At 38.0% G+C, this 20,777-nt stretch overlaps 2 protein-coding genes across 6 annotated transcripts in view; one reads left to right on the top strand and one right to left on the bottom strand.

Annotated features, from left to right (window-relative positions):
* The window catches only part of RALGPS1 (Ral GEF with PH domain and SH3 binding motif 1), a 116,605-nt gene that overhangs the window by 42,806 nt on the left and 53,022 nt on the right, over positions 1–20,777 (top strand). The gene's annotated exons all lie outside the window — the stretch shown is intronic.
* ANGPTL2 (angiopoietin like 2) lies at positions 499–19,364 on the bottom strand. Of its 2 annotated transcripts, none has more exons than XM_007423179.3 (5): positions 18,793–19,364; positions 9,073–9,917; positions 4,545–4,738; positions 3,462–3,732; positions 499–2,043 (listed from the first exon to the last, which is right to left on the bottom strand). In XM_007423179.3, exons 2-5 carry the CDS (start codon positions 9,872–9,874, stop codon positions 1,844–1,846), a joined length of 1,467 nt encoding a protein of 488 aa, XP_007423241.1. In that variant the 5' UTR covers positions 9,875–9,917; positions 18,793–19,364; the 3' UTR covers positions 499–1,843. The 2 variants fall into 2 exon arrangements, with proteins under 2 accessions (XP_007423241.1, XP_088003132.1); XM_088147006.1 differs by lacking the exon at positions 18,793–19,364 and adding an exon at positions 15,807–15,948.

The following is a 20,777-nucleotide window of genomic DNA, read 5'->3' as shown; positions in this document are numbered from 1 at the left end:
CAGTGAGCCTAAACGCTTATATTAATTGCAAGTGAGCACAGATTCCTATACACTATATTCAGACTGGGGAATTAGTTTTTTATCTTTTAGAAGTTGACTTTCCTATTTTATTTCCCCTGGAAACTTTGGTTCAAAGACCAAAGGAGACCCATCCGGTTACTCTTGTATTTGTAATCAGTATCAAAAAAACATAGAAATCAGTTAGCTCTTCTTTCTCTAAGTGCTGCTGTTCTGAACCTTTACGTTACAATACAGATTTTTTTTCCCAACATTTCTGAATTTGTTTCTTTTCTCTTCAAGGTGCACTTCTGCCTGATAGCCATTTCAGTTTTTCTGTTGAATTTGAGCACTTCCTGAGGCCATATTTGCTCAATTGGGCTTTTAGATGCTTCAAAAATAAATGTTGTTAATGATAATAAAAGGTATACTCATCACTGACTGTATTAAAGTCAGTCTGTCTCTCTGTCTATCTATATCTAATAAAATAAAACATATGTATCCAAGTAGCATTTGTTGCTTTTATTACACATTTGCAGCATTACAAGGTAATCTGATCATATATTAAAATCCCTACTTTTATTTATATACAAGACATGCTACCTCATTCCAAAATGTTAATGCACATTGTCCATTAGGAATGAAATAATGAGGTAATAACAGTTTAAAACTTTATGGTTTCCACTGCTCCTATAAAGTAAATTCTTAAAATAATCAATTTTGGTATACTAGAATTCAGAAGTTCAAGTTTCTACAATGGACATTATAGATATGTTTGCATAATTCTCTTTTAATATGTGTATTTGACCATTATAGTAAAATATGGCAAATAGTTCTGTGCACCATATAGTCTCTCTAAACAGTAATAATGAGGATATTTAAACAGGTTCTGTTCCTGTATCTATTATTTGCCTTCAATTTAAGGAAGCAGCAAACTTTGAGTTTTTTTTTTTAATGATGCCAGAATCTTTTCCACCCGCCCCGCCAAGTTTTTATTCCATTGACTAGGTGACTCTGTCAGTTGCGTGACTGCTCGTTTTATTAGAGAGGAGATGATGAGTCTGCAAGGGCAACTTAACATAGAACCTGAAATTGTCATTTACGCGCTGAAAATATTTCTGCTGATTATAAAGTAAGGTCTAAGTTGTTCCAAGAAGTCTAGAAAAATGTTCGTACTGTTGAGATAATGAAAAAAATATAGTACCCATTTGGTCAATTTGTGGAGAATGGCCAATGCGTTAAAGAGGAAGAGTAAAGAGAAATATTGGAATTGTTTGTATAAACTGAACTTGAGTTTATACTTGAAATAGTTCGTTATGAAGTTCTAACACTGCATCGCATCCAAGCAAAGTTGGAATCCTGTTTGTGCTAGACAAAGTTGTGGACAGGCACTAAGTCTTTGCAACAGTTCACACAGATTAAATTAAGAAGAATCGCTTTTAACAGTCTAAGATACCCATACTGGCTACATAGTTTCAAAGGATATAATTTCCTGTGTCAAATGAATCTATTATTTACTGTAGAGTTTTGAATATGTGCAGGATTTGAGAGTATATATAACATACAAAGTATTTAGAGGATGTGACAGTGTTCCTAGCATTTCAGTTTATCTACAGTCCATTTCATCTGAATGTGGCTTTTTTTTTTTCATACAAAGAGTGATGATCTGAAATTGTTCTTATTTTGCTTCTAGAATGATCCCGGAACAGTACAATATACAGGTCTCCTTGAATAGCAGTCAGTGTGCAATACATTACATTCTTTGTTGCTGAGAAGATGTGTTCTGGAAAACACACATAACTATTGGCACCTTTTTATTTTGTCTCTTGAGAAGACTATATTTCTTTCAATGGAATGTGTTAGGATTAGGTCTGATCATCATGACAACCTTTTTCAGGGAATATGATCCCCCCCGGAACTCTGCCCAGTAAACTCCATCTTGATATCGACTTCGGTAATGACCTCCTCGGTACCAGACACCATTGAGGTTTGAATGTGCACACGCATTGTACCACCATCCCCCTTTCTGGTAATGTGCGCAATTACCTGTAACAGAAATAAAGATATCACGTTTTGAATACATGGATTATCTCAGCCTATGCTTTAAACTAAGCGCACTTTTCCATGTGCGTCTGGCTGGCTGTGTCTGTCTGTGGAATAAAGACTCTCTTCACCAACGTTCAGAAAACTTCCAATAGAAGAGAATATCTGTAGTTCATGGTTGAACCATGGAGTCCTTGATGCTTTCTGAGCTTGATTGTATGCTTGCAGACAACTAGGTGACATTATCAGTGCTAGTGAGTGTGGGGTTTGCTCCCTGTTTATGTACAGTAGCTTTCCTTGCTAGTGTGGGGAGGGCGGTATGGTTTTCTCCTTGGTAGTTCCTTGATTAGAGTATTGTTTTCTGCTTGATCATTTGTCTGGTGTTCATCCCTGCTTATCTGGGTGTAGGCTGCTGGAGAGGATGTGTTCTGGTCTTTTTGTTTCCTTTTTAACTTTTTTTTATTGTCTCTTTTGAATGGTGTGCCAGTGAACAGAAAATGTTCAGAAAACTTGGAAGAGGCAAGGTTGATAACAACTGCAAGGAACAAATGGCTCCTAAGTCAAGATGAAGTCAGTTTGTCCTGAATACAAGTGTCCATGCTGGACTGCTCTGGCTTTGACTGCTTCAAATGTGTCATCTTGGCTACAAGTAATCTGATTTGTTGAAGTTATTAAGCCCCTGGGAAAATTCAGGCAGCCTTTACTTCAGAAATCGAAACCAAGTCATCAGTAACAGTTTCTGGTTCAGTCTCAGGGTTGTCTTTTACTTTTCCTCCCTTGCCTATATATCCTTAGTCCCTGCTTTGCCTAACCCACTTACCTTCTTTGTTTATTACTCAAGGAAGCTGAAAGCAAGTTATTATCATAACCAGAACCTTAATATATTCTGTCAGAGCCCATGTAGAACAGTATTTTGCATCATATAGTGGGCAATAACCTGCACTTTAAACTTAGAAACAGAGAACGATGTCCCTTTCTCTCACTGTTGCTCTCTAGCAACTTCTAGACCATGTCTTTGATTCTGGATGTTCTATGCATCCATCAAGGTCTAGGAGCCATTGATAACACAATCCTCCATGAATTTACCCTAGTCTTCTTTTAAAATTGTTTCAAGTGATGGCTGTTGTGACTTTAAAATTGTTTCGAGTGATGTTGTCAGTGGATTCCACAGTTCAAGTGTATTCCTATCTTTGGCCCTCAGTCTCCCTGTATTTAACTTCAGTGGGTAACTTCATGTTCTGATATTGAGAAGGAGAAAAATTGAATGGGCAATTGTAGGATGCTATTATTGGAGTTCTAGGCTTTGAGTTGTACCTCAGCCATACCACTGATACCTGGAGTAATTTTTTCTACCTTACTTAACATACTGCGTACATTGTTTTAATGTACATTCTCATTGAATTCAATGCAAATTTTTATACCTGTATATACATCATGGTCTCTATCCAGTGTGGTGAATTGTTTTCCATTGTGCCATGTAAAGGAATCTCCAGCATTGCCATTGTATCGGCCCAATCGCAACTTGTAGTATTCACTTTCTGGCTCCAGCCGGAAGCTGGCATATTCTGCAAAAACTTTACGTCCTGACCAGTCTTCCATGGTTATCAACAATTTGTAGTTGCCTTGATTTGTCAGCCAGTAAATGTTTTCTAACCCCAGCCAATACTCTCCATCGATGTTACCAAATCCTTGCTATAAGAAAAAAGAAGGAAATGAATTAGCATTCAGTACTGATTTTACTAAAGATTCACAAGTCACAGGTAGCCATTATCTAGTGGTTATTAAATTTCTGCGACTCAATGTTTTTGTGGCAAAGGTAATTGTGCAGCTGCTATTTGGTTCTCAGCTTTTAGTACCTAAAAGATTGAGACTGATTAGAGGGAATCTGGTCCAAATTTCTTCAACCAGTTTTGACTTTATCTAGATGTTTATCAAGTGTTGGAATGCACCTAGAAACTGGATTGTCTTAGTAGAGGCTGGGATATGTCTTTTTTTCATTAATTAATTAACTCGTTCATTCAATCATTGATTTGATTTGTATAGCCGCCCATTTCATCTAAATGACTCTGAGGGTTTTAAAAAAATATATTTTCTTTTTCTTTTTCCTACCTGGTTTAATTTGATAATTTCTACTCAGGGATGGGAGAGAGTTTCAAATTCACTTCTATGGATTTCCTTTGGAATTTGTGATCTCCCTTGATTCAAAGGGAAATAAGGAAAAGAGCATGGATGGGACTCTGCCATACCTGCCTAAATATTCTGTGCTAATGGGTGCCAAGATATAGTTAAAAGACTAATATGAGAGATGGCCTGTATTCTGCTACCTCAGCGATCAGTGTCTCTGTCAACAGATCAGGTATTATGGCTTTCCTTCACTATGAGTTGCAGACCTACAAAGTCAAATGCTCCTAAACATTCTTGACAAATTCTTGGAAAAACTTTCAAACATGACTTCAGAGAAGTTTTTTTTTCCCTCAGTGAAATATGCTATGATTTGGCCTCACCTTATACGTTTCCCAGTTCCTGAAAAAATTGACTGAGCCATCCAAACGTCTTTGAATTACTGTCCAGCCACCAGGATCTTGTCGCTGATCACACCAGACTTGCATCAGTCGGTTTGCATTTTCAGGTTTTACAAGATATATGGAACTGGTGCCATGGCCATCTTCTAAAGCTTGTAAACAGTCTCTCCAAGGACCTGGTTGAAAAGAGAGCCAACATATGTCTTTCTTGTAATTTATATCATCTCAGTCCTAGACAGAGACAAATATGTTTTCTGGATGATTCTTGTTTCAAGAGAACTGAACTTCATTTATCTTACTATATTCTGGAGTGCTGCTTCTTTAAAATTAGAAGCATAGTATCGTATTTATTGCTGGAAATAGTTATAGTAGCAAGGAAGCTGTGAAAATATGATGGATGTTAAGCAAATCCCCTTAACATTACTGTTTCATTACTGTAAGGGATGTTGTCCTGCATTACTGCCAAACTCTTTTGTAGCATGGCACTGAACATGTGCAACATTTTGCCATGTATCCAATCACCTGCCCAGAGGCTTTCAGGTACAAGGGACACAGGTTTCTCTGTTCTTAAGGTCCTTGTCTTGCAGGAATGGATAAGATACGGAGGAGATTGTTTTAACTTCTATTTTTCTGCAAGGGTAGGAACTTTCTGCAGAAACCATCACGTCTGCCTTCCTGTTTTGGCATCCAGGAGGCTATAGAGAGGTAATTAAAACTGACCACTTAAAACTGACCAACTCAAATGAGGCCTTGCCTGGCTTCCTTTTTGTTTGTGTGCATGTAGTAACTCCACTGAACAGAATGAAATTTAAGAGGGATGAGCAGGACATAGATTTACTGTTCAAGTCTGAAGTTCCACCTGGTTTCAAGAAAAATCATTCTGCGAGCATTGATACCAATATTTGGAATGCCTTTTGACAGTCTGACTTCCTACTTGAAGTCTGCAAAATGGCTCAACTCCTGTATTTAAAGAGGAATGATATTAGTATGTGCTGTCTTGTGGTTATCTTCTTTGAAGTCGTGAACACCTCAACATGAAATTTGTAGTAACATCCAGGACAGAGTCCTATATTTGTGTTTGAACATAATCAATCTTAGCAATTATTTATGGTGCAGACATGGAGAAAGGGAGATGTTTTGTATTGGGATTGTAATATTGCATGTGAAAGTCCGTAGGGAAAACAAGTACACTTTTAAACACAACTGGAAAAAAAAAATCAGTCTTTTATGTTAAAATACATAGGATTAATATTCTGGGGCTGTTTTTGCTGTTTGAGGCCATTTTACAAGTGGTGGTTTTCATATTTTGGAAATCATATGCATGAAAGTAACTATCAAACACAGTAGTTTGTAACTGGAATGTGTATATTGTATAGTGAACAATGCATCTTAATTACTCCATAAATTTGTTAATTGATTTAAATAGACATCATTGTAATGTGCAGTTTTTTTTTAAAAAAAGCAAGGTAAGATTAAATAATTTAGCTTCTTAAAAATGTTTCTGGGACGTGCTTTGAAAGCAGCATAGAAATACTGCAATGATGCCAACTAACTGTACTTAGAAACTGTACAGTCAGATGAACTGTGTAAACATATTTCCTATTTCCCCCACAGCATCCCAGAAATCTCTGTAGAGACTGATAGAGTTGTTTTTGGCTTCCTATTTTGTAAGAGGAGTTGACAGTTAAACAGCTTGCCAAAAATAGCATTGGAATAAGAATTGATAACAGTGTCAACCGTATTGCAAGAGAGGCACATTCTTCTTCAGAAAGGGGACCTGCTTATTTTTGCTCAGTGTCTGGTGGTTTCTTAAATCCAATTTTTAATTAATTATTTGTTTGCTTTAGTTCCGTAGACCTTAGTGACAGCAGGTTCTCTGAACTGATGGCTCATCAATGTCATACTCCTTGTTTCTCCCAAAGCTCTTCTAAGCTCCAGAGGACTATAATGAGTGACAGCTGCAAAGATTGATTTTTATGGAGATAATAGTGATTTTTTTCTTTCTGTGTGTGCATTAGATATAAGGCAGCCAGGTGTATGTTCTTCAGCATGTTTAGATTAATTCCAATGTTCATGGCAAGCCAGAATCTAGACAGTAATACGACAGCTGCAAAACTGCCTTGGTTTTGAAAGAGTCCACTGTATAATTAAATTTAAAAACTACATATGTGGTCTGAAAGCCACAGTCTCTATTATCCTTCAGAATTCCACTCTTGCAGATTGCTACTCAGTTTTAGACTTAATACCAGACCTAGCAATAAATCTTCCCCTCCAGAAACATGGCTTCTTACTCAGTAGCTAACACAGAACCTTCAAGGGCATGGTAGCTAAGTAAGTAGCTTTTATTATAGATTCCAAAGAAGTTATACATACACAGAAAATCAGCGACTGTAGAATGCAAGCATCATGATTGTGTATGTATGTATGGCAGACCCAGGTTTAAATCCAGGCCACATTTTCCCACCTTTTTGAATCAACAGTTTCTTAGCCATTCTCATCCCGTGAAGGTTGACTTCTGTTCCATGTTCCTACAGCTCTCTAGCTTTCATTCCCACTTCACCAGCTTTAATCCTTATACCTCATGGCTGGGTAAAACTTCTTCTATTTATGTTCAGAGAAATATCCACATTTTTTTTTCAGAACTGCAAAAGGAATATAGCTGGCTGGCCATGTATTATGAGAACTCCTGAGTCTTCCCCTCCTACAAGCACTCAGTGTGTGTTTGTCCTTCTGCATGTGTGCATGCCACATCATGTATGCTAAGCTTCAAAGCAGGCAGAAGTAGGATCAGGATCCAGTTAACAAACAGATTTTAAGAAAGAAATCATAGTGTCATATGCTCGCTAGATCTGGCAAGCGGACCTGTGGAGTCCTCAACTGGGTTCTGAGGCATTTCCTAAAGACAGAGTATTGCATCATTTAACAAGCAAAACTGAGGGAGAACTGAACTATTTCACAGTCCAAAAGAGTGAATTGATCCTGTTGGTTGAACAAATCACTCTTTTCTCTCCAGATAGTTTCCCTAATTAAGAAAAAGTAGATGTTGTTTATTTCATTTAGAAGTATTGTTTGACTGAGAATCCAGTTCTCTTTTATCATCTTACTTTTTAAATGTTTCTTAGATGAGAGAAAATAGTGCTTTTAATAGCTGTTTTCTAGGAACTCCACCTCTCTTAAGAACCTTTCGCATTAGCTTCTCCTACTGTGAATCCTACTTACCATTCCTTTGAGCTTATTAATATAATGGTTCAGATTCAGTAAAGAAAGCTTGTTTATTTTCTGAACTGTAATAACCCCTGTGGCTTCTCCCTGGCAAGCCCCATGCATGTATTTTTTTTTTTCAGATTTAAAAACCTTATGGTAAGACGGTATATTAAAATATCAGAAGGAGAGATGCAAATCTGTACATTGTATGGCATGAGAAAAGTAGCTGAGAGGCTTTCTGGCTTATGATCCATTTCCAGCATAGCCTTTAGCTCCAAGGAAGTTTTCCATAATTTAATAAAGGAAAATACAGCTTTCAGTGTATTTTCATCCAAAAGTAGGAGGTAGGCTTCCCTAAGGAATTGCAAGCAAGATGGAGGAGAAGCAGATTACTATTCACGCTAAGCAGAATGGAAGGTAGAATTCTATAGTAATAAGGACAGGAAGGAAGGAAGGAAGGAAGGAAGGAAGGAAGGAAGGAAGGAAGGAAGGAAGGAAGGAAGGAAGGAAGGAAGGATCATTCTCCTAGCTCCAAAAATCACATACATTACCCTTGAAAAGAAAAGTATTGTCCAGTTGACAGCAAACACTTTTTAAAATATATTCAGAGCAGGGAACTAGCTAGGCAAGAAGTTGGGTCACTAAATGAAGAGAATTTAAGAATATTAAGGGAAGTAAAGATGTTGCAGAGAAGCTACTCTAGAGAGGTTTCTGTTCTACTCCAAGGGAGACAGCAGGTGATTCCTCAGTGGGTAAGCACATGTTTTGCTAATATAAGGTTATAAGGTTAATGTTCAGCATTTAAAAGGACTTGTCAAGTAGAAGATGATGGGAAATACGTTTCTGAGTGTTGGAACTGCTGCCTGATTGGGAAGATAGCTTTGGGGAAGACTGAGAAATCATCCAGGATCATATAAAGAAGGAGGTTTTTTCCCCCTTGATTGCCATCAATATCTAAATTTCTTGCATTTTAATACGCAAATAAGAAAGCACACAAGCTTCCATAGACAAGGTGATTTTGTTCACACTATGCAGGTGATGTTCTTTCAAATTCTAAGCTGTTTTAAAATAGCCTATGGGATGCCAAACCACACTCATATAATCTTGAAGGTCTTGTGCCAGCCAGCTATTTTGACCCAAAGGTCAGCATCTTACACAGTGCAGGATCTCCCAATATTTTTCTCCTCAATTTGTCAAAGGTGTTTAATTTGTGTTTGTGATGAAGCATCGAGGCATCGTTATGACTTCTGTATCATGAATGGCTTCAGTGTGCAAAACATTTAGGTGTGTCAAGAAATTTACATACCTGAGGGCTTGTCAGTGGAAGTTGGAATGCTGGTAACTGGTGGCATGGTTGGGAGCGGTGGTGGTAGAACCTTTAAGTTCTGGTCACTCTGGATTTCGTTGGTAGATATTTGGTTTGTGATACGGTTGTAAGTGGGTGGCTGGTAGACTCGGTTTGGTGGCTGTGGAGGTTGCAGGACAGGTTTAATGGCTGATGTCCCTTGGCAGTGCTCTTCTAACTGCGCAATCATTATAGATTGATTATTTGCAATGGCCACCAAATGTTGGTACTTGTGCTCCAGATCTTTGTATTTGTTTGCAAGCTGCAACATATCGGCAGTTTGATTCAGGATCTTGTTTTCCAGCTGAGAAAGCTCTAACGCGTTATCCCGTTTTCGGATGATCTCATGCAGCAACTGCATGTATAACTGCGTGACGCGTGAGTTCATGTTGCGGCTCTCTTTTCGCAGGAGCTTCACCTCGTTGACAATTCCTCCATCTACTTCTACCAGCTGCTGAAGGGTTTCTATTTGTCTCTTTTGCTTTAACAGTTCATTGTTGAGAAGCTGCAGTTCTTGCTTATTTACCCTGTTTTCAAGTACAGTGTCGGGTTCTTTTGAATTAACACAAATGGCACCTGTTACTTTTTGCTGAGGTACAATAAAAGTATAAGTACATTTGTCCTGGGCATCACTAGAGCGTTTATATCTGTTTCTGTAAATGAACTCTTGCGTCTCTCCCACAACGCTGCCTTCAAGATCTTCAGGCTTCTGAGCGTTGATTCCCACAGCAGCCATTAGCAGCAAGCAAAATGCTGCCTTCATTGTCCTTATTTCTGAATCGCCTTATAGGAATGGTTTTTATTATCTATATTAAACATAAAACAAATGGAAGATAGTGAATATCCAGTAGTGCCAGAGCAAGCAAAAAAACAATGTTCTGGTTAGTAGAATTGTGTGTGTGTGTGTTAAAATTAACTGATCTTTAGCAAATGCCCCTAAGTATGTAACTTTTGCTTTAAATAATTGCAGAAGTTAAAAGACCTAGCTCAAGCAATTTTTGTTGTTGTTCAAGATGAATCAGTTTCTAAAATTGGCCATACTGAAACTTCCAGAGCTGGAAAGCCACTTATTTAGAAGGGTTTAATAGGGCTGTGAAACAATATGGGTTTGAAAGCAAAACTGTGATCTGGAACATGTGTGGATATACATATTGCACCTCTTGGTAACTCTTGAAAGAGTTTCTGAAGGCTTTCCTGAAGGCTACACAGTCCCAGGAAAGATATCCTTGATTTTAGAAGGTGCCAACAAGTGTGACAAATGTCCTCTACCTGTGCTCTGAAACACGTTTTCCTCTTTGAACTTCAGTCACTGCACAGACCTGTTATCTAAGTAAGAAAGACTTGAATTGGCTCATGATAGTTGATGTAAGATTTCTTAGATGCATTTGAATTTTTGGTGTTCGATGATTAAAGTGCATATATGAGACCCTATGGTCTGCATTGTACAATCTAAGAAAGTGGCATGGGTTGCAAAGCTTGAAAAGAGTCAAGCTTTTGTTTATGGTCAGAAGATGAGTAGATGGTCAGCTGAGAAGCATATATGGTATATTTTAATGCCTTTAATGGTGATTCCAGAGATGTGAAAAGAAAAACAAACAGAAAGCACAGGATAACTGGGCCTCCAGGAAAGTAAATGAATTACACTAGTCTGAAATATGGCAAGGTCTGATGGATCATAGCAAAAATGGTTTCTTGATCATTAGGAAAATCTCTCATAGAAAAGGATACCTTTCCATGTTGAATCACTATGTTACTAAATTCTAGATCAGTGTTTTCCAAACTTGGCAACTTTAAGATGTCTGGACTTCAGCTCCCAGAATTCCCCAGCAAGCTGTTCTAGATGCTTAGCAGTACATTATAATCCTATCCAGAGTCAGGCTTTGAGGACTGCATACATGGCCCTCCCAAATTCCCACATAATGCTAAGAGTGAATGGTGCTTTATGGTTAAAAGCAGGAGATCAGCTCTTACAAAACTCTGGAGGAACGAGGGAAAGAGCTCAAATTAGGGAAGGGAAAGCCCATTTTTAATGTGCAACAGCCTTCCTCCCACCCCTAACCAGTCATGAATTGTATAAACAGGAAAGAGAAGAAGAGAAATCACATCATCCTCTGGTGGGAGAATCCTTACACACATTTGACAAATAATCTGAAATGGGGAGATAGGGTTTGGAAGCCGGATCCATGTTATACTTGACTTCAGAGAGTTGTTTCTGGGCCATTCCGAGCAATGAGCTTTATTCAACCCTTCTTTCTTTCTACCTTTATCTGGTTCCAGCTTTCCTTTCATGCTGTTGAAAGTTATTGCCAGTCCTGGGTGAGAAAACTGATGCGAGAGGGAGATGAGTGTTTTTAGAAAATCTTACGTAAATACCAGTTCATTTAAACCCTTATGCTGCCTTAACCTACTCGTATGTTTCTGTGCTTCTGATTTATTTTACTTGTTCTGTGGTTTTACTGTATTTTACTGGGCTGCACATATTTTTATTCTCCTTCTATATTGCCTCAGTAATCCAAACATGAAAGGCAGTTTAAAAATACTTACAATATGTTAATAATGCAAGAGCCTTCTGGTATTTTCATACTTACAAAAACGTCTTTTTAATCCTCCGAGCCCTCTAGCCAATTCTTTTTTTTCTTTTCTTTTTTTAATGTAAGATAATAATCTTTTCTCTAACTTTCCAAAGGAAAGTCTCGACAAGATTGGCTCCCTTTTTTTTTTCCTGGGATGAGTATTTCAGTGATCTCTGCCTGAAAAACTTGGCATCTAAAAATGTTTTTTAATATCTAGACAAGATCCCAAATGGTTTCCTTAAAGCAGTTTCTAGCCTGTCTTTTTCCAGGGCCTTGAACAAAGCCACGCAGTTCTTAAAGAAACGGGAATTCCAATGAAATCCAACACTCAATATATCTACTGTATAGAAACTAGAATAGTCCAATTTCTGCTTAAACCCCAAAGTGTAAAATAATTCCAAGGGGGGAAGGTTTTATATTAATTCAGGAAGTTACTGGGGTTTAAACTGACAGATTTCTAGCAGAAGATTGTTCAGTAGAATATGAATGCAACACATCCATTTCTATTCATGAGAGTATAGTATTCTAAGATTATTTTAACAAAAAAGGAGCAGGCTCTTACAAAGAACTTCAAAATTCAAAATCTTGAAGAAATTGGAAACTTGAATTAAAATGCCCCAGATAGCTTTAATGTGTATAGCCAGCATTTGGTGCCCCTGGCAAACTTCCAGCTTTCGCACTTTACAGATTTGTACAAGTTTTCAGCATAAAAATAAAGCTATATAATTTCAGGTCTTTTTGTCTTCAGAAATCTTTACTTACCCCAGCTAGAATCTCAGTTTTTTCTGTTGAAATTCTTGGTCTCATCATTTTACCCCCAGGACTGTTATTTGGGAATGTGTTTTTAAAAAGATTATAAGAAAAAAAAATCTCCACGAAAAAGAAATGACGATTACTTCCATGGGGATAAGGCAGAATCTGAGCAGCATGACACGAGTACATTGTTGGATATACATACACCATAGCTAACAACACAGCCACACACTGAGCCCTTAGTTAAGTTACGGGACTTCGGCCAAATTCTGCAGATCAGATTCCAGCTTTGTAGGCCCTGGATGCCTCTTGCTCTGTTTAACAGTTCTCTTTCTCATCATAGTTTGGCTGTCTTATTTAAAGCAAATTCATATTCTAAATCCAGAAGAGGGAAGCCCAGCTCAGAAGAATGTTTGCTGTTTCAACTTGGTTTATGGGTTTGGATAAATTATTTTGGTCTTCACCAGTGGAGGTGAAATGTCATTCGTGTCTAGTCTTGGCTACTCTCGAGGAGGGGTAAGCTGTAATTGGGGATCTTGCTGTAGTTAATCCACTTTCCAAGCTGTAGCTACAAGTCTGAATTCTTTCTTATCTTTTAACGAGCAAGGTGGAAACAAACTTCCAAATAACAGATGCTACTTTTATTTTTCTTATAGCTGCTCCTAAAAATGAAAAATATTTTCTTTGGCCCAGCATATTATAAGTGAAAACCAAAGTATCACTGTGGGAATTATCCTGCTGCAGTGGAAGGCTTTAATAATTTACCAAGTGATTTCCACTTAGCACTCAGATAGAAGTTTTGTTGCCTCTTTTTTTCGGGGGGGGGGCTGCAAGAAACCCCAGCTCAAATTTTCTTTATCTTCTTTCTACCATCTAATGGTCATCCGGATTGTTGCTCCCCAGATTTGGTATTCCTACTTTTTCATGTTACAAATAGTATTTCTGTAAGTTTTCAGCTCAGGACAACATCACATAAGTTTTTTTCACTTTTGTTGTTTATGTGAAGAGCAACATCTCAGTGGTAAAAGTTTATTTTTGTATATTTAGTGACGTGCTTCCCGTTGCTATCTGTGTCTAACAATATTGGTAGCTCTTCTCACAGCAGTTAGCTTTGATTTGATCAAAGAGTAAAAGCTAGCAGTCCACACTGCTGTTGGTAAATCTCTCCAGATCCATGTAAGGTATCTTCTTTCCCTTGCTATTCCTCATTAACCAGCTTTCATATTTTATCGGGTGTCCTTCTCTTTGTTGTTGTAGAAACGTCCTTATCTTTTATTACTTTCTCTGTCATTGTCTTCCTTCCTAGAATTAATCTCTTCTTTACTCACTTCTTCAGCACATTTTATCTATCCTTGAGCCCAAGAAAATATAATTATTTTTATCACCTTCACTTTCTGCAATTAACTCTGCATTCTCTATACGTACTGGTTGATATTACCTTGGTCTTCATAATATTTGTTTGTTTTTCCTTTTCCCTTTCATAATCAGTTCTCCTGAGTCTTTTTAACTTTTAGCTAACAAAGCAGTATCGTTTGAATATCTCTCATTGTTAGCACTGTGATCTCCAATTTTGATTCCAGCCATCGTCATCTCCAATCCTGTCATTCGTATAGTTGATATAAACACTTAAGGGGATAAAATGCAGCCTTAGCTTGCTGCCAAATTTGGTTCCTACTGTAGCTCATTGTTCCTTACAGAGTTTCCTCAGAAGAGTAATGAGGTGTTGTAGCACATCCGTTAGCTTTAATATATTCCACATTTTGTCATGATCTACACAAGGTCCTTGTTAGATTCAATAAAACCATGATATATCTCCTTTTTATGCTCTCTTGTCTTTCCATTATGTACCTGATGTTTGCTATCTGATCTTGTGTCCTCTGCTTTTTCTGAATCCTACCCCTTCATTTTGCATTTCTCTCTGCACGTATGGCTCCGTTCATCTTGGTAAAATCTGAAGCAAAACTTTGCTTGCAGAGGGAATTAGCACAACAGTTTGGTCATCTGCACATGTTCTTATAAGAACATCTTGCCTGTTCTTATTTTCAGTATCAATACAGAAATGGCCTCAAAGACCCCACAACAGAGTCTTTTTCTATCTTTCTTAATCATTTTAACTGGCTCTTCTCATGCAAATTTAAACCATCCACTGGGCATTTCATCTGTTCCTGATGCTTTCCTATTTGACAACTGATCTATTGCCAATCACACCTCACTTTCTAGTGGTTACTGAGCACAAACTTTCTTTGCAAATGTTTCTCTTATTCTGTATTCCCATTGATAAAGAATAGCAGTATGATTTTTCTGTTTTCCTTTAACCACATTTGCCGCTATTACAGCTCTGCCAATTTTCCTGTGATTTCTCTGATCTCTTTAAAAACCTCCCTAATTCTTTACTGATTATTTTCCTCTACTTGTTGGCATTCCTGATGCAGGTATCTTCCCTGGTCCTTTCTTGTTTGATCTATGTTCAGTTATTATACCTCCTCTGTGTTGGTTTTATCTTCTGTTTTTGGTGTACATGACAACTTGTTCTGAAAGCCAATTAAGTATTTTCCTCTTAGATATTTTAGGAATATTTTGCACAGTGTCTTTTATCTCTTGTTATAACTCTTGAGGTTCTGTTTCTCATGAGTTAAGTAAACTGAATGTATTCCTTACGTTAATAGTAAACCCTGACTGTGTATTCTCCTGGTCCTGGTGGTACCCCTATTCTCAGTGATTTCCTAATCAAAGGACTGAGTCAAAATGGAAGACAGTTATAATAAAAAAAGTATATCATTTAATGAGGCATAGCTTGAAGATACAGAGTTTTATGTTACACTTTAGACCATGCTGTCTTTGGAAGTATCAATCTTGGAGTTTCTTGTGCATCTTGAAAATGCAGATGAGAGGGGAAAATAATAGTTACAGAAATGAACCAAGGGACAATGGAAGAGGGCTCTACTAATAATAGTGTAATGTAATGGTTGAAACCTTCAACTAGGACCATGGAGATCCAGGTTAAAGCTTATGACCACCATGGAAGCTCACTGGGTGAATTTGGGCTAGTCACATTGCTCAGCTGAATCTATCTCACAGGAGTGTTGTGGGGATCAAATTGGAAGGGCGATACTATTTAAACTGCCTTAAATTCCTAAAGGAGAATATATAAATGTTTAAAAAAGCAAACATACCGTATTGCTTAATCTAGTTGTAAAAACCACATCCTACTACAGGATAAGGCACCCAGGTCTCTGTGTCTATCAAGTGTGACCCTGCAAAAGGAATGTACTTTGGAAGATCATTAAGGATGTTGTTTTTAATGAAAAATGCCAGAAGAATAAAAGCTCTTTGATATGAATATCAAATCAAGGATTATTCAGAACTCACATAAAGGAAAATGTTCTGGGTTGGGCAGTTGGCCACTATTAGCTTTTGAAAGGCTTTCTAGTATAATAATCCACAGGGCGAATAGACTAGCAAGACCATTTGGCAGCAAGGCTTCATATCCAAATGAATGAAAATATATGAAAGGCCTAGTGTTCAGCCATGTGGTATTTCTTCCTGGAAAAAAAATAAACTAGGGTCTATATCCATATATCAACATGCCACATTATAAGAAACATTTCATTGGGGAAAGGAGTGAGAAAAGTCATAAAAACGCTGACCAGATAATCCCAATACTGTAGGATTTTCAGGGAAGAGATCCACAAATTTCCCTGAAGTTTTATACTTCATATATTATGCTAGCATGCTAGTCCTGGATTCTTATAGCCTACATAAACAGATGCTATTTGGATAAAACATTTCTGGTTTTATAAAAAAAAAAGGGGGGGGGTATTTTAAATGACATTTGGCCTGGCTCAGTTACAGAAAAGTGGCTTGGTAACTATACATTTTGATGCAGCTACTCTTCTGTCCCTCTCATAGAGATAATATACTGTAGTTTCCACTTTACCCTTTTTATGGTCACTTTATTAATACAACAATTCTCGCATGGTTGAGTTATAAGCTGCCAATCACAGAAATACTTCATGTGACTGGAAACTACAGGTAAAAAGCCCTGTACCAATAGAAGAGAATATATGTAGCTCAGGGTTGAACTGTGGAGTCCTTGGGGTTCTCTGAGCAGACGTTTTGTTACCCGGCTAGGTAACATCTTCAGTGCTAGAAGGGAGTGGGGTTTGCAGACCCCACTCCCTTCCAGCACTGAAGATGTTACCTAGCCGGGTAACAAAACGTCACAAGAAAACAACCAAGCTCAGAGAACCCCAAGGACTCCACAGAAAGCCCTGTGTCTGCACAGTAGAAACATGGGGTTTTAAAGACGATTTGATTCAGAATAAAACGTCCTCATATAATACATACCATCTTTGGCATCCCTCTGCTATCAACCAGTTTATGGTCCAAAGTGCTCTAGTTTCATAGTAGCAGCTCTCCTATCTTGCTCTCTACTTTGACATGGAAGCTCAGCTTCTAATTGTCCAAGAGGTGGGAGCAGCTGTAGTTACCTATGAGTAAGGCTGTGTAGCCTCTGGATTCAAAGGTAAAAAGGTGCTTCTGAGTGCATGGTGGCCTAAATCTGCCACCCATCTGCAGCTCCTTAAAGGAAAGACGTTTCCCTGGGCGGCATGGATGTTTGAAGGAGTTGAAGTAAGATACTACAGTCACACTCCTGCAGGCCCCGAAGGATCTTTTTGCCTTTGAACCCAAAGGCTGCAGAGCTTCTCTTGCTTGTGAGCTAATGTTTTTCTATTGTTTTTATCGCTACTCCATATCTTTATGGAATGGAACGCCAGATGGATTCTGAGGCTGAACTTTGGTCAGCCCCTTAAACAGAGTGAGTCCTAACATCCTGTAACTTGGGAAATTGCATGTTTACTGAGGGCTTTCAAGTCCATATCAAGTGCTCTGTTTTACCAAGAACGAAGCGAGAAATTAAAATTGACCCTAGAATTTTTCATACCAATCAGGGTTTTTGAAGGCTTGTTTTCTTGGCAGATGGGTCACAATGGATTACTTTTCCCAGCATGTGGGAATCATCATAATTATCCTAGTTCTGTATCAGTTTCGCTCGTGTTAGAGGTTCAGTAATCACTCATCTTCCAACTGCCTATAACAAATGGTTTGATAAAATCATATGGGCTTGAGAACTCTGCCAGCATCTTTCTAAAAGACAGACTTATTTTTACATAGCAGATGAGCAATGGAAGTATGAACCCACTTCAGTGTATTGAACTTTGTAAGAAATAGATAGCCAGCTTTTCTGAATCTTTTAAACATTAACTAAGTTTGCAGTCACTATTTTTACCTTCCTCCTGCAATAAGTGATCCGGCATCAGAATTATTCAAAATGAATCCTTTTTTCTACTAATTTCTCCTTGCTGAGGATGATGTGGGAGAGGAGGGAATAAATGCCTGCTAGATATCAGTCTTTAGTCTGCAAGTACTTTTGAACTCTTACTAAATGACTTTAAAGACTTCAAATCAATCCTAAACTTTTGGTCTCTTGTCTTTGTAAGCAAAGGCATCTGCAATCTTTGTTTCTAGGTCAAACAAAAATTCCTCAGACAGCATCATTATATATTTTTTTTAAAAAAAGAAAAATACTCTTGGAAATTTGAACTGAAATGTTACATTTGTTCTTATTCCCCTTTAACTGTGGCCTCACTTTGTTGTCTGTTAAACTAGCCATTGCTGAAAGAGGTCTTAATGTTTTTGCTTTCTCTTTCATGTGTTAAGAGTTCTGCAACTCTGTTCATTGCATTAAACTTCACCCTTGGCATCTCCTGTTAATACTGCTACATAGATTATTTCCCAAATATTCTACTCAGCTTAGTTTGGGTATTTTTAAAGCCACTGTCACCTGTACATACAAACACTGTGATTTTTGTTAAACGGTTACTTGGAGGAGCTCTGCATCTTTGAATCTGATCAGTGCGTCAGAGGAAAGTAAAGACCAGTTTCCTGGATTGTAATACAATAGTCCTTTCAAAGAAGAGACACACATTTTAAAGTTTAGTGGTATTTAGAAAAGCAAAACACGTTTTACACATCCAATGATTTAGAACTTAGGCATTTCAATATCTTAGGCTAAGTTTATAAACATACATTCTAAAGTTTAAAAAATGAGAATAAACCACACAGAAATCTTAACATTTGAAAATTTGTCTGGATTTATTTTACTAAGAACTTTTCATAAGGCTCTTGTAACAGTTGATGACCTGAAAAAAAACTTAAACCCTGCTTGTCCTTACTGAAAGGCAGACTTTGTTTTCTAAAGACATTGTTTTGTTTAAAAAAATATTTTATAGCTAACCTGTTTTATATATGTATATATTCTCCTGTTAAATGCAATATTTTTTCATATTCTTACCCTATTTCCTTTGGACTTCTTTCTTCAAGCTTCAAACTTGCATTTTGCTTTGTTTTTAAATCAAGGATTCACAGATCGATGTATCCATAGAAATAATGACATCACTGATACCCAAGAAACATATTCATCTGTGATCCAGACTGCCTAGGTTCTACTGCATGAGAAATTCATGCATTTGGTCCCGTGTTTGGAAGAACAACAGAAGGCTACTGGAGTCCTCTTACTTCCTTATTGTTGAAATTCTTGTCCCTTTAATCTGATTGCCGAAGCTAAGCCGTTGGCTCCCATACTACGTAGGCGCTCAGGAACAATAGGCTGCAGCTGTTGACGTGTGTTTCAGGAACACCGGCTCTTCTGCGTTTAAGTTATAAGCTTTCAGTCCATCATTTCAAGCGAAGCTTGAACAGCCCCATTTGAACTTCAGCTCCTTTGTGGTGGATTTACATGCTGGAGGAGGGGAGGGTGATCATCAAGCATGCAGTAAGCAGACACGTTCTGGTTGGATAGGCTCCACGTTCCCCTCCCACCAGGCACAGGATCCATCGTCAAGAGAGACACCGAGGGCCTCCCTTCAGCCACAAGCAGCAAAGGCTGGCTGAAGCCAAACTTTTTACCCGGTGAGGTCACAGCATTCGGCAGCTCCGAAGAATCTACTGTGTAGTAGACGCCCTTGCTAGACTTTGTCAGAGAGCGGGGGTGAGAAACTAGGGATGACTTAAGGCAGAAACAATTGCTGTGCTTTTGCTGCTTCTGTTTAAGGCAGGACGCAGTTCTACGCATGGGATTATGCAAGACTTTCTAGCACCTGCCTCTCCAAAGTCTGGGGGTGAGAAAGTTTTCACCCCCAATAACCAGGAGTCACTGTTTAGCAGGGAATGCTGTACTGTGCATCACACTTCACCCTTGGCATCTAGCATTGGTATTGCTGTGTAGACCATTTCCAAAATATCCAGCTTTACGATTAAGTTTGAAGGTCCTTTCCAAGCACTTGCTCTTTGCATTTGAGCGCCTGGGTGGCTCCGACACACGTGCTCTCTCCCCACATGCCACAGACACACCTCCCCGTTCTTTTCCCATGTGCGCCTTTTATTTGCCTAAAACTATAAGATGCTTACAGTGCAAATTTGCCTACAAGATTGAGTTTATTAAGCACACCTTTCTACCTCCATGGACTAACAGCATCGAGGCATGAGTGAGCAGTTCTGTCTGATTGAATGACTGAGCTTTAGCTGTTCCAACCGCCAGAATTTACTGGAAGATCATCCTAGAAAGGCTGACTCTCTTGAAGTTTATGGTATGATGGGCATATTATATTTATTTTAAGCTTCTTTTCTACTTTGCTTTTAGAGGTATAGGGAACTTAGTACATAATTAACAGTTCCCTGTTTAAGAAAGAAAGGTTCTTATTACTGTAAGCATTCATTAGATGTAAGGCCCTGAATCCTGTGTTAGAACACAAACAAGAAAATATGAATTGGTTGGTCTTATAACAGAAAGCAGACAGTGAGAATGGGATGCCGAATACTTACAGCACCACTGTTTTTTCTGAATAAACCCCAACAAGCTAGTGAATTGTATTTAAGGAGGTTTGGGACATGCAGTATATGTGCGTAGACAGTACCTATGAAACAGGATGACAATTTTATAAGGCCGTTTTTTATAGATTACCAGTCTATTTTGAAATATGTCAGGGATAATAATGGAAGCCTAAGGACCAGCTATTTTGGGTGGGAAAGAGCTCATCAAAGTTAGGGCAATTCACAATTAGTGAAAGAGGGTCACATAATGTTTTGCTTCCTAGATTTGGCCATTACAATTGTAGATTCTTGAATATATACACTATATATACTATGGTTAAACATTGTAACCATGCCTAGAGTCAACTGTCTTTTATCATATGTCAAATTACACGATAGTGATTGCTTGCTCTGTCTTGCAAATTCTGGAACTTATTTCAAACTATTAAATGATTTCCACACCTCACA

Source organism: Python bivittatus, unplaced genomic scaffold (genome assembly GCF_059951505.1).
Source record: "Python bivittatus isolate LINGU-HERP-01145 unplaced genomic scaffold, Pbiv_v1 ctg000160_np1212, whole genome shotgun sequence".
Classification (NCBI taxonomy): Eukaryota; Metazoa; Chordata; class Lepidosauria; order Squamata; family Pythonidae; genus Python; species Python bivittatus.
Note: the sequence above shows the minus strand (reverse complement) of the source record. Positions and strands in the feature narration are given on the sequence as shown.

Bases quoted from the DNA above. Each gene is read 5' to 3' on its own strand.
- ANGPTL2 (XM_007423179.3), bottom strand. From the start codon at position 9,874: ATGAAGGCAGCATTTTGCTTGCTGCTAATGGCTGCTGTGGGAATCAAC. The intron at 4,739-9,072 runs GTATGTAAATTT...CTTTTCAACCAG, and splicing joins TTCCACTGACAAGCCCTCAG to GTCCTTGGAGAGACTGTTTA. The intron at 3,733-4,544 runs GTGAGGCCAAAT...TTTTTCTTATAG, and splicing joins GGAACTGGGAAACGTATAAG to CAAGGATTTGGTAACATCGA.